The sequence below is a fragment of the Salarias fasciatus genome, chromosome 19 (assembly GCF_902148845.1).
Source record: "Salarias fasciatus chromosome 19, fSalaFa1.1, whole genome shotgun sequence".
Taxonomy (NCBI): domain Eukaryota; kingdom Metazoa; phylum Chordata; class Actinopteri; order Blenniiformes; family Blenniidae; genus Salarias; species Salarias fasciatus.
In genome coordinates this window covers 24,951,321-24,963,108 of record NC_043763.1, presented here as the reverse complement: position 1 = coordinate 24,963,108, position 11,788 = coordinate 24,951,321, and the positions used below count along the sequence as shown (strand labels likewise).

The following is an 11,788-nucleotide window of genomic DNA, read 5'->3' as shown; positions in this document are numbered from 1 at the left end:
AAATAAATAACCGATTAATCACAGAGACAAATTATTTTACAGTGTCGCTCCACGCAGAATATATCTTAATAAATATAATTCTAAAAGCATGAAATAAGATAATAGAAATTAAATAAATAAATATTAATATGTACAGTCCTTGAAGCATGGAAATGGACTGACAGTGAAAACACAACAAACAATGTTTACAAAGGAGAGAGCAACAGTCTGATGTCCACATGAAGGAAAGATCTCCTGGAACTCTGTAGAGGCCTTTGGTGGTATGAGTCTGTTGCTGAAGATGCTAGAGAGGATGAGAAACATTGTTCAGGATTGAACCAGACCCAGAGTCCATCTCCTCTTCCAACACATCACTGGCCTTTCTAATGAGGTTGTTGAGTCTGTTGGTGTTGGCTGCCACCAGCATTTTGCCCCAGCATTTAACAGCAGAGGATTATACTGTCCAGCACACTCATTATAAGCACAGTATTGTGCAGTATTTTACATAATATTTTTATAGTATTTTATTATTTACTTTGCAAATTAAATTTGATATGCCTTCTCAGTCAATTTAGATAAGTAATGGACTGATTAGTCAATCCATGGAAAATTATAATAAACAATTTGATGTTTTAAGTCTGAAATACCCTGATTTAAGGATTTAAAGTTGTTGATGTGATTATTTTTTTTTTAATTAAACAAAACCACCCAGGTGATCACTGATTCTCTAAGATCCCATTCATGCTTTTGGACTGTGGGAGTAAATCACCAGAGGAGCTCCACACTGAATGGCCTGCCTGGTATTTAAATCCGTGACCTTCCCACAGTGAGGCAAGAATGCTAACCACTGCTTCTCCATGTGACTTTACATTAGACACAAAATAGATGTCAAATCATCTGTAGGAATAAAAAGTATATAAGGAATAATGTGATTCTTTGATAATAAATTACAACAAACACATACTCTGTAATTTCATCCACTGAAATCTGAAACTAAATCATATAGATTTTAAGTCAGGAAGAACACATTAAATCAATTTTCAGAGAACACTGATTTTTTTTGTAGTGTATGACAGTTTAAAGTCCAAAAGCATAGTGAATGTTGGGAAAGGAGACTGAAGAATGCAAATAAAACATGAAAAATGAACATTTATTTGTAGTTTAATTGTGAAAAAGATGACTTTGTGGCGCGTGACTGTTAATTGCGGGTAGATGATTGGGTCCTGCGGGGCTGCCCTCAGGTGTGCCTGTTTTCTTCTCCCAAAGGTAAACAAATTTATGCAGTGTCGCTTTTCGCTAAAAAAAAAAACATGAAAAATGTGACCAAACGGGGTGGACTGAAGCCGCTAAAATGCCCGGACACATAAAGAAATACAGCGTACGGTTTTCTCCCGTGAGTATGACTTTTATTCAGTTTAAATTAATCCATTTTAAATGAGAAAATGTCGGTTAAAAACAAGCTAACGGCTAATTGAGTGTCTACATACGGACTCCAGCTGCGTTCATGGACTGTCGGAAATCTTCGGAACTACTTCGTACTTTAAATTAAAATGTGATTTCTATTTTATAACTGAAGTAATAATTAATGATCATTTGCTTGTTTTAGGTTCTGTCATTTGTAATCAAAATAAAAAGAAAACTTTCTCTCCTGTGTATAAGTTGTGATTGTACAAAAGAGCAAGAAATACAGTTTTAACGGATTTTGCTCTTTTTCTCACGGATTTGAAAATATTTTTTAACCTTTTTAACCTTTTAAGTTTTTTTTTTAACTTTTGTTCCTGTCAGTTTCAATGATCTCAGTTATGTTAACACACACACACACATATATATATATATATATATATATATATATATATATATATATATATATATATATATATATATATTATTTTCAAACAATATAATTTTTTTCCAAAGAAAAAAGTAGGTGTTCTGTTGATCTCAACACTTCGCTGCTCTGATTTGTGGGATTTGATCACATTTGTCTTGATACTGGAAATCATTTCAATCTCTTATTGTAACACAAGCTTGAAAAAATTTTATTTTACATTGATAAATGGAGTTTCTTAGTGGTTGTTCCCTTGTTGTTTGCAGAAGCGCATCAAGAAGATCATGCAGAGAAACACAGAGATCGGGAGGATTTCCATGGCGGTCCCGGTCATCATCTGTATCCTGCTCGTGTCTTTAGGTTTCTGGGCGTGCTCACAGTTCTTTCAGTTCCTGCTCAGTTCAGTCAGGCTGGATTGTGGGAATGTTTATGTTGTGTTGTGTTGTGTTGTGTTGTGTTGTGTTGTGTTGTGTTTAAGGACAGTTTGAGAGATGTGACATCCTGAGCGTTGGCCTTCAGCTCGGGCGTTGGAGATATTCCTCAAGTCTCTGCTGACCGAAACCTTCCTGGTAACTCAGTCTGACTTCAGCAGCACCGTGTTGGTCGCTCACATGTACGTAAGTCATGTTCCTGTCGACCCAGAATGTCCTGCTAACGACCTTCCGACCTGCTTATCAACCGACTGATCTACAGCTTTCCTAAAGCGACCGCTGGATTAGACTGCATTCCATCCACGAAGTGTTGCATGTGACGGTGCAAAGTGAAACGTGGTTGTGTCTTTCCATTGTTCAGGAGGCAGTGCATTGAGTCAGAGAAGGTTTTCCATTTCCTCAGAGAACTGGCACAACGAGGCAAGTCTGCAGCGGCTCCAGGCGACAAGAGAGGGATGAATATCTGGTCCTTCTACAGGTACAGACCACGGCTCAGTATTGATCAGGAATCGGTATTTTAGAAGGTATATCAGACCCAACTGAGCAAACCTGAGCAGTGTCAAAGAAGACAGAATCATTCAGCCTTTCTGATTATTTTCATGTCAAGATAAGATGATCTGAAGCTATTGAAATGTTAAACATGCTTTGTTTTTATTGTGATTGGAGTTGAACCCAGTGAAAGCTTTGGATGTTAAATGATGCTCAGGAAAAGAAAATGTATCTCGGAATATTTCACGACTCTTCCAGAATCTTCCTGTCTTTTCCAGAAACCCTCCATACAGCAGTCAGACTGTCTGTACAACACACACATGACTTTTAAAAGATTTTCTATTCATTATTGGGACATTAAAAAAAAATGCTGATATAAATGTAAGGCGGACCTTAATGTGTATTTTAGACTATTTTAAGAAAGAATTTCAGTTTAATTGAAGGAAAAATGATCAAAAACCTTCAAATTCACCAACGAATGAGAAGCAGCTGCACTCTGCTGAGGCTTATTGTGATATCTAGCTCTGTTTTTTGCTTCGTGTGTTGAAATAAACCTCCAATCTGTACTCTTACTGTCTGCCCGTCTTGTTTTCATGTAATTTTTTTTCTCTCTTTTCGCGTCTCCCAGGGAGGGACGGCAGGAGATCTGTGTGGAGAAGCCGTCGGCTTCGGCAGGAGTCGCAGCGCGACAGATGCTGGATTCTCTGGACACCAAGTCGAGCTCCAGCGTGGGTATTAACCTCCAACTGCAGGGGCTAAATACCCGCCGGAGGGAAGCGTGACAGCAGCACCCCCTTGTGTTTGTAGGAGGAAGTGCAGCGTGCAGAGAGGCTTCTACGTCGGTCTCGGGTTTCAGACAGTTTCCTGTTCATGGCTGAGGAAAACTCAGCTCTGGTGATGCTCTGGTTAAGCAGCTGACGGGTCGGTCTGGAGGGTCACCGGGTAATGTGGGTTTTTTTTTCTGTTCCTCCCTGCAGGAATCGGAGCTTTACATCTGCCTGTGACGTCTCTGCCGGACGAGGAAACCTGGACACACTTTTTGCTTTTCTTTTTTTTTTTTTTTTTTAAAGGAAATCACTTTTCTCATTCGTCTGTTGGGAGGAGCTCCGACGCTCCCTGATTAAGTTCAGTTGTTTTGCTTTGATTTTTATTTGTAGTGACAAGTTTTCCGGAGTTATTCTTATTTTTAGACGCCGCGAATCTTCAGTTGTAACTCTGACTACAAATGGATGAGTGTTTTTTTTTTTTTGTTGTTAAAAGTGAAGCAACGATCTTTAAAACCAAATTTAAGTGCTTATTTTACTGAATAGCGGCCTCTAGTGGCTTCTATTTTTAAAGCACTTGTAATTTAACGTTTTAAAAGACGAAAAAAGTAAAAGAAATTAAACTAAATGTAAAGAATTCTGTTCAGTGTGTCTGCAGTAGTGAATACTTTAGTATTCTGAGCGTCGGGTGAAGCTCAAGCTTTGGAATGTAAAAAATGTGAAAAGTTAAATAAAATATTTTGTGAGAGTTGATACCTATTTGTTTTCATGTGAAATCTAGAAGCGACAGTGACTGGTTGAAAAAAATAACTTTACATCTCATTGTATTCTTGAGATTTTGATTCTTTAGATTTGTTTGAAAAGTAATTTGAACATTTTTTTGCAATGTTTTTTCTTTTTCTCCACTTTTTCACTTGAAATATCAACACTGGAGTGTTTTGTTTTATTTGCGTTGCTATTTCAACTTTTTCATTCTAATTAAAAGTATCACTCAAGTGTCAATTCTTCAGTTTGAATTATTTCAACATTTTGGAATAAACAGATGATCTTATGAAATATTTGTGTTTTCAGATGAAACTGATTTCATGGTTTCCATGTGGCTTTAAAAACACACCGAAACTGGGATTTGAACTTATTCAATTCTGTCTCACATTTCAAGCCAGCGTCCTTCCTGCGGAGCAAGCCACTGTTTGTCTTAATGAAAAGAAAAGATCCGTGTTTTTGTTCTTAAAATTCTTTTTACTGGAAATGTACATGTTGAAGCTGAACATGGGGTCGCTTCCCTCCAGCCTCCAGCTGACGGGGTTCGAACCGTGACTGGCTCGCTGGGGCAGACGTTCAGTAGTCTCTTCCACGTGGCAGTTTAAAAATGAAACATGCATCGTCACTACAGTTACACTCCAAATGAGTAGAAAATAACACATGATCAAAGAAAGAAATCCCCCCAAAACAGAAGAAACTGTTTTTCTTTTTCAATTCTTGTCAGAATCAAATTACTTATAGAAGCAGAGGCCAATTTCTATATGTGGTTCGATAGATTCTTCTTTTCTTTATTCAATCCATTATGCAAAGGCACAGTCCAAACACTCCTCTGAACAACCCGGTTCAATACTGACGGAGGGGAAACGAACTCCGACCTTAAATAAGCTGAGAAATTAAAACATTTACACAAACAAAGAGACACGCAGGTGAGCCTCACCTCCTCCACTCCCGCCGCGAGTTCACAGCGGGCCGCTCTGAGCCACAGATCGGAGGACCGAAAGAAAAGTTTAAAAATCCAGACAACAGAGAAGAGGAGGGAGGGAGGGAGGGGGGGGGCGGAGCGGGGCATGAGGGGAGGGGGGGAGGGGCGGCGGTCTTCAGAACAGCCGCGCTCCGAATCCAAAAGTCTGTTTGATGGCCTGGAAGTAGTATCTCTTCCAGCCCTCTTTCGTCTGCTCCTCCTGGCTGTCCGGGACGCCGCGGCACTCCACCTTCAGCTCCGTCTCGCTGCTGCGGTCCAACAGCTGCATGCTGACGGTGGCGTAGTGCTCTGTGGCAAGAGGGGGACAGGCTGAGACAAACGGCGCCGCTCTGCTCCTGACTCAGTCTCAACAGTCCGAGGAACTCGGGTCAAAGCGCGGCGTCTCAGAAAAGCTTCATGCTCACAGGACGACGTTCTCAAAACTCTGCCTCGTTTCACGGCAACGTGAAAAGATGTAGCTGACCGAGCCCGAGCGTTTCCCTCCGTCACCATGGCGACAGAGCAGTTCTCAAACAGCTGAGTTCTCAGTGTGTTTGCTCCGTTGTCGTGTAAAAAGACGCCCGAAATGCAACAACAGTTCAGTGTTTTCACATGAAACAGTTTCTGCAAACGGAGCCTGAAGCTCTGTCTAATCTGTTCAAACTGTCTCCGTTCGGCAACACGACAATAAAACCAACCAGCAGCTGATGATGATAATCCAAACCACAGACGTTCAGACTGACGCTGCTCAAGTTGTATTAAAACTTTCTGATGTCAAGTTTTCACTTTTTCCACACTGTGTCATGTTACACCTTTATTCCAGAAAAAAAAACTCTTTTTTTTCCTCCTTGAAGTCGTCTCAGTTCAGGACTCTCATCTGAGCCGGGCCGGTAAAATAAAGTCATTTTGTTTTTCTTCTGTCACAGCGTACCTGAGATAAAAAATGTGGATTTTTTTTTTCCCTATAGAAAACGACTCCGATCTCCACATGAAGCCAAACCTTCTGGAGTTAAATCCAGGTAAACGTCCTCTGAACTCTCCCCTCACTGCTGCATTGTGGGTGCTGGCAGCCTGGCTTTGAAGCTAATGCTAGTTAGCTAGGCTTCATGGTAGAATCACTGACGTCTCAGTTGACGGTTTTGTCGATCAAGTCTAATTTCTTTGACATATTGAACGTTGGCTTGGTTTGTCGGCCGGATTGGAGCTTCTTGAGGGCCAGTTACGTCCAACGGGCCTTATGTCTGACAACCTTGACACTAAACACTGATTAATGACAATGGTTTTTTTTTGTTGTTTTTTTTAAACATTTGTAATTTATCAAACTAAAGAAGATTCAGAGCAGAATCAGGCTGCAGCAGAACACACTGTGGAAAAAGGACGGTTTCTGGATGTTTTGGAATACTTTTCCATTTTCTGTTCTTTCCCTCGCAGCTGGTTGTGAAAACTGTAACTGGAGGAGAGAAGAGACTTGAACGTACCACAGGGCCAGTTGTTATATCGCCACTTCATTACTATTTTCTCGTCCGGTACCTGGAGGAGAAACGACGGATGTCAAAACACGATTAAACATTTCAGGGTCCAGAAGGTTAAAACACGAGGACGACTTCACACTTCATGACTTTACAGACGAGCTCCTCTCGCTTCGAATGCGCTCTGATCTGATTTTAGAACTTGTCACTGTGGTTCTCGTCGGGTTTCCACGCCGTGAGGACCCGGAGTTTGAAACTCACCAGCTCTGTGAATTCACCACAAATATTTCCATCCAGCATCCGGAACTTCCCTCCTCGCTCTGCTTCCACCGTGGCCGCGCCGCGAGTGAACGCCTGGACCATCTGAGGGCGAGAGCATGACGGTCAGGGCCTGGGCTGCCGGCCCCGCCGGTATAACTGGGCCATGGCGGCGGCGGCGGCGGCTCACCTCCTGGTTGAGAAAGACTCTGTAGAGCTCGGCGGGGGAGGTGAGGAACGTCTCCCTCATGCTGAACTTGCAGGTGGGGATCTTGACGCCGGTGTTGACGGGCGCGGCCGTCCCGCTGCCCGAGGACGAGATCTGCACGGCGGAGGACAGACGGCGGGATTATTGACCGGCGGCGCCGTGACGACGAGGGGACCGGCGGCGGCGGCCGGAGCACCAACCTGAGTTTTATCCAGCTTGGCTTTGGACTGAGACGTGGTCTGAGGCTTGGCGACGCCGTTGGCCGTGGGCAGGATCATCCCCTGAGTGAACTCTGCAACAAACACAGCAGCGTCAGACAGCGAAGAGCGCCACCTGGCTGCAGCTGCACGTATCCGCTCCACTGCCCTCCTTCCGCAGCTGTTCCACAGATAAGAGGAGCAGAAACGCTTCCGCAACGGAGTGAATTTGTCTTCAGGCTCAGTGAAACCGTGACGCACCGCTTTCTGATTTCCAAATATTTGAATATTCCAGGTGGGAAATGTTTTTATGTAAAGTGTGACGTTTTCAGGAGTGTGTGTGTGTGTGCCACACACTCCTCAGTTGTTGCTGTCTGAGACTGACGGGCTGAATGTCGCTCACTGAACAAATTTACACGTCCAACATTTAAATCGACTCTTCTTAGAGTTTTACATCTAATTTGATTTTTCAAAGCGCATTGAGACAGTTTGTTAATCTCAGATTCCAACACTATTTAATATATTTTGTGTGTAAAGTACTTTAGAATTTGGGAAAAATCTCTAAGTCCAACACAAAACTAATAAAATGAAAAGTAAAATCAGATTAAAGTAGAACCCAAGTGTAATGGATGAGGATGAGGAAAGAAAACCCTACAAAGTATCACTGACAATGAAAAATAAAACATTTCTATTTCCTTTCTGTTGAATTTTGAGGATAAATCACCTAAAACACTTTAAACTTTGTATTTAAATAATCAACCGCCAGCTGTCGAAGCAGGATGTGAGTGATGGAGCTGCTGCAGCTGAGATTTCTCTGCTTGTTGCTAAATCACTGCTGTGGTGAGCGTCTGCGGGACGCCGCTGTCCCGGCCCGGTCCGGTCCGGTCCGGTCCGTCTCACCTGTCTTCAGGAAGCCGACGTAGCTTCCCAGAGCCTCGCGGACTTTCTCGGCTCCTTTCGTCTTCATCAGGCTGGTCAGCGGCGTCTCGGGCTCCTCTTTGTTGAGAGATACAGAAATCTGCGGAGGGAGAAACGACGGTCAGCCCTGCGCGTCTCGGCCGTCCCATCATGCAACGGGAGAACACTCACGTCCAGGTCCTCCATGTCGTTCTCGTCTGACAGGTTCGGGACTTCAACCGTTCCTTTATACTTCACTCCCGTTTTCGACTTTCCTGGAGGAACAGGAAGCTTCGGAGTCAGAGGATTACGGCCCGTCTCACTGCTAATAGTAGAGATTAAGCCTGTTCTGCTCTGATTTCCTCATGTCAGACTCCTTTAGGACAGAGATTTCAGGCTTCAGGAGTTCTGTCACTTTAGAAAACCCGCCGTCGTTACGGAGAGATGCTCCGTTCTGCGGCGCGTTTCAAAACAAAGCGCTCCTGTACGCACCGGTCCAGGTCGCCTTCAGGTTCCACTCGTAGAAGAAGATGAGTTTCCCTTTGCGGTTGTTAATCGAGGCTTCTCCTTCCAACTTGCTGACCTCCGTCACCTCGCAGCTGCCGTCCTCATTCTCCACGCTCAAACCCAGCAGCAGCGACTTCAGCTTCTCCGACGACCAGTTGGTGGCGTCGCGCTCCGTCCTGTGAAGCCAGCAGAGACCGGCCATCAGCGTTTGGGTGAAAAAAGCATTTTCTCAGGGATCTGAAGAGACTGGTTTACTGATTCTATTAAATCTGGATCCTCCCAGTAAAACCGTGAACAGAAAGTTTGCTTTAAAACGATGAAACACTCATTTTTGCTGTCAGTTAACTGAAGCAGGCTGAAACATTATTTGAAGACTCACACTTTAGATGGAAGTATGTTATTTTTAGCATGTCTGTCAAGTCCAATTTCTCATGAAAATGAAAAAAAAAAAATGTCATGCTAATCGGAAAAAACTGGCTGCAAAAACTGATCACATTGAGCAGCAAAAGCAACAACTGATTATAAAAATCTAAGTTTTTTTTAATACCTCAAGGAAAAGAGAGCTGCAGGACAGAAGAAGACAGACGCTGATCGTGATGAGAAACTCTGAAATCGCTGCTGTTTGTGGAGGATTTTCAGAATGTGTTTAAATATTGATAAATCCCGACGGCCCCGCTTTAAAGTTCTCACTGATCCGTCACGGATGCGTTTTTCTCTTCACCCAGGCTGCTGCAAAACGTCACCTGACAGCTGCTATTGTGATGAAAAGATGATCAAGTATGAGAAAATACAAGACCGGATTTATTCACAGCGCCCAAAAAACAAAACAAAAACTGTAAATGACACATTCCTTCATCAGAAAGACTGAAACACTCAGTGAGAACTAAATCCCACTGACTCAAGACCTGAAGCTGTATAGAAAATGTGACTGATTTTTGTTAGATCACCTTTTCAACAGTTATCTTCTCAAATACTTTAATTTATTTCAATAGAATCAAAACCAACAAAAATAAGAGAAACCAACAATTCCACACGAGCGAACACCAGAGAGGGTGGGAGGAAAACCCCCTTCAACAGGGAGAAGCCTGACTGAGAACCAGACTCAGAGGAGCAGACTTTCTGCTGCCTAATATTGGCGTTAGTGTTTTACTTTAGCAGCTGAAATTGTCCCTTTAAACAATTTTAGACACATGCACAATAGACATTTCAACGTATAGAAACATACAGCAACAGATTTATAGTGTATTTAAATGTGAAGCATAGAAAACTTCCGGATTTAGAATGAAATACTCACAACAGCTTCTATACTGGGCAAACAATTCAAACAATCCTGATTATTCACAGGTGAAGCCAAGCAATTCAATTGGGTTATTTCAGATAGATAAATGATGCTCTTTTCATCCTAATGAGGGGAATTTAAAGAGAATTTCAGCTCACAAAATATTAAAGATAACAACTGATAACAACAATCACAACTTAAACTCGCAAATCTGCTGATCAAGTTGGCCGATTGTGAATTATTAAATTGGAAAAACTTACATTGTGTCAGGTCAGATGAGGTTATTTACCCACAACAATCACAGCTCCTGACTGATAATTGATCAACGTTTCAGGGGCTGAAGCAGAAGACACTTCTGAGTGTAGACCATACAGCTGTGTTACCATGGTGATGAGCATTGTTACCATGCACAAATTACAACTGGGAGAGAACAGCTTGATTGTTGTAACGGGATAAAAGCAACGATCGTCCAGAGGAAGATGTGAACGAGCTGGGATTATTTTTAGCCGGTAAACTGTGAAATAAATATTTGAGTCACGTTGCCGGCGGCTCCGCCTCACGTGCGGGAGAATAACGGTTCCGACACGCTGCCGGCTACCCGTTAAGAACAACCTGATGACCGTGTTCTGCCGGGTTCTACCGGTGCCGTGCCCGACCTGGGCGTCCAGGGTCCGCCACGTGCTGGATCGGAACACTTCAGGTTACAGAGATGTTTCAGAGCAGCTAGCAGCCTCGGCACATGAGCCTCCTCAGCTAGCTGCAAGCTACAGCGTTAGCGCGGCTGTTTAATCAATAAATGCGACACTTTGTCCCAATAAAGCCGGAGGGGTAACTTTAACCCTCGCGTGGAGTTCCGATAAACGCAGTGACGACAACCGAGAAGCTAGACGCAGAGGGGATATCTGGGGGTGCAGCACTTAGCATTAGCTGGCGGTTAGCATCCCGTGTCCTTTCGCCTCACCAGTGCCAGTTGTTCACGTTCGTGGCGTCGGCTCTCTCCTCCACGATCCAGCGAGGGTCTCCTTCTCCCCACTTGGCCATGAGCTCGGCGAGATGCGGGTACCGACTCGGTTGAACGGAACGAGCAGGGAGCCGGTGCACGCTGTCTTCTAGAACCGTCTGACAGCCGCTCTGAGAGCCGGTGCTTCTGCGTCTTCTATCCGGCCAACGGTGGAAAGTGCTGGAAACGGAACGTTCGAGAACTAACAAGAAAGGAAACTTCCCCGCTCAAGATCAGTTCCGCCTTGAAGGAGAAACTGTAAATTTAAGTTTTATTACTAGCTACATAATTTAAATCTGAAATTTCTGAAAAATCTAAATAAATTATGTTTAAAAAAAGGAATATATTTTTCCAAGTTTGGTTTTGAAAGGAACTGTTTTGTACTTGGTAATACTTATTAAACACTAAAAACATCTGAGATTTACTTGTAAAATATGAAACTCTTTTTCTAATTGAACAAAATTACAATTTACAAAATCGATCTGCATAGTAACACCGAATGAATGAAAACAAAATATTAATTTTGAGCGTAAAAAATCAAATTCAAAAACAGATTTAAATCACTGTTTTACATTTTCTGTTAGGCAGCAGCAAAAGAGAATCACAAAATACAAGATAATATGTATCGGACAATTAAAAGATAAAAAGATTTAAAGGAAGAGGCTGGAATAAACAAACATAAAAACAAGATGGAGTGGAGAAAAAAGTTTCTCTGTTTGGTTGAAGCCCTATACAGTTCAAAGTTTTACAGCATTCAAA

General features: G+C 42.7%; 2 protein-coding genes across 2 annotated transcripts; one reads left to right on the top strand and one right to left on the bottom strand.

The window, feature by feature from the left end:
- The first annotated feature begins 1,222 nt into the window (after positions 1 to 1,222).
- Positions 1,223 to 3,757, top strand: LOC115406980 (dr1-associated corepressor). Its single transcript, XM_030117283.1, has 6 exons — positions 1,223 to 1,372; positions 2,074 to 2,146; positions 2,327 to 2,420; positions 2,600 to 2,716; positions 3,356 to 3,455; positions 3,705 to 3,757. Exons 1-6 carry the CDS (start codon positions 1,331 to 1,333, stop codon positions 3,729 to 3,731), a joined length of 453 nt encoding a protein of 150 aa, XP_029973143.1. The 5' UTR covers positions 1,223 to 1,330; the 3' UTR covers positions 3,732 to 3,757.
- A 965-nt stretch (positions 3,758 to 4,722) lies between these two features.
- LOC115407099 (activator of 90 kDa heat shock protein ATPase homolog 1) lies at positions 4,723 to 11,205 on the bottom strand. Its single transcript, XM_030117460.1, has 9 exons — positions 10,991 to 11,205; positions 8,736 to 8,926; positions 8,436 to 8,518; positions 8,247 to 8,364; positions 7,350 to 7,441; positions 7,132 to 7,263; positions 6,945 to 7,046; positions 6,693 to 6,744; positions 4,723 to 5,523 (listed from the first exon to the last, which is right to left on the bottom strand). The coding sequence occupies exons 1-9, from the start codon at positions 11,068 to 11,070 to the stop codon at positions 5,351 to 5,353; spliced, it is 1,023 nt and encodes a 340-aa protein (XP_029973320.1). The 5' UTR covers positions 11,071 to 11,205; the 3' UTR covers positions 4,723 to 5,350.
- Positions 11,206 to 11,788: the final 583 nt, after the last annotated feature.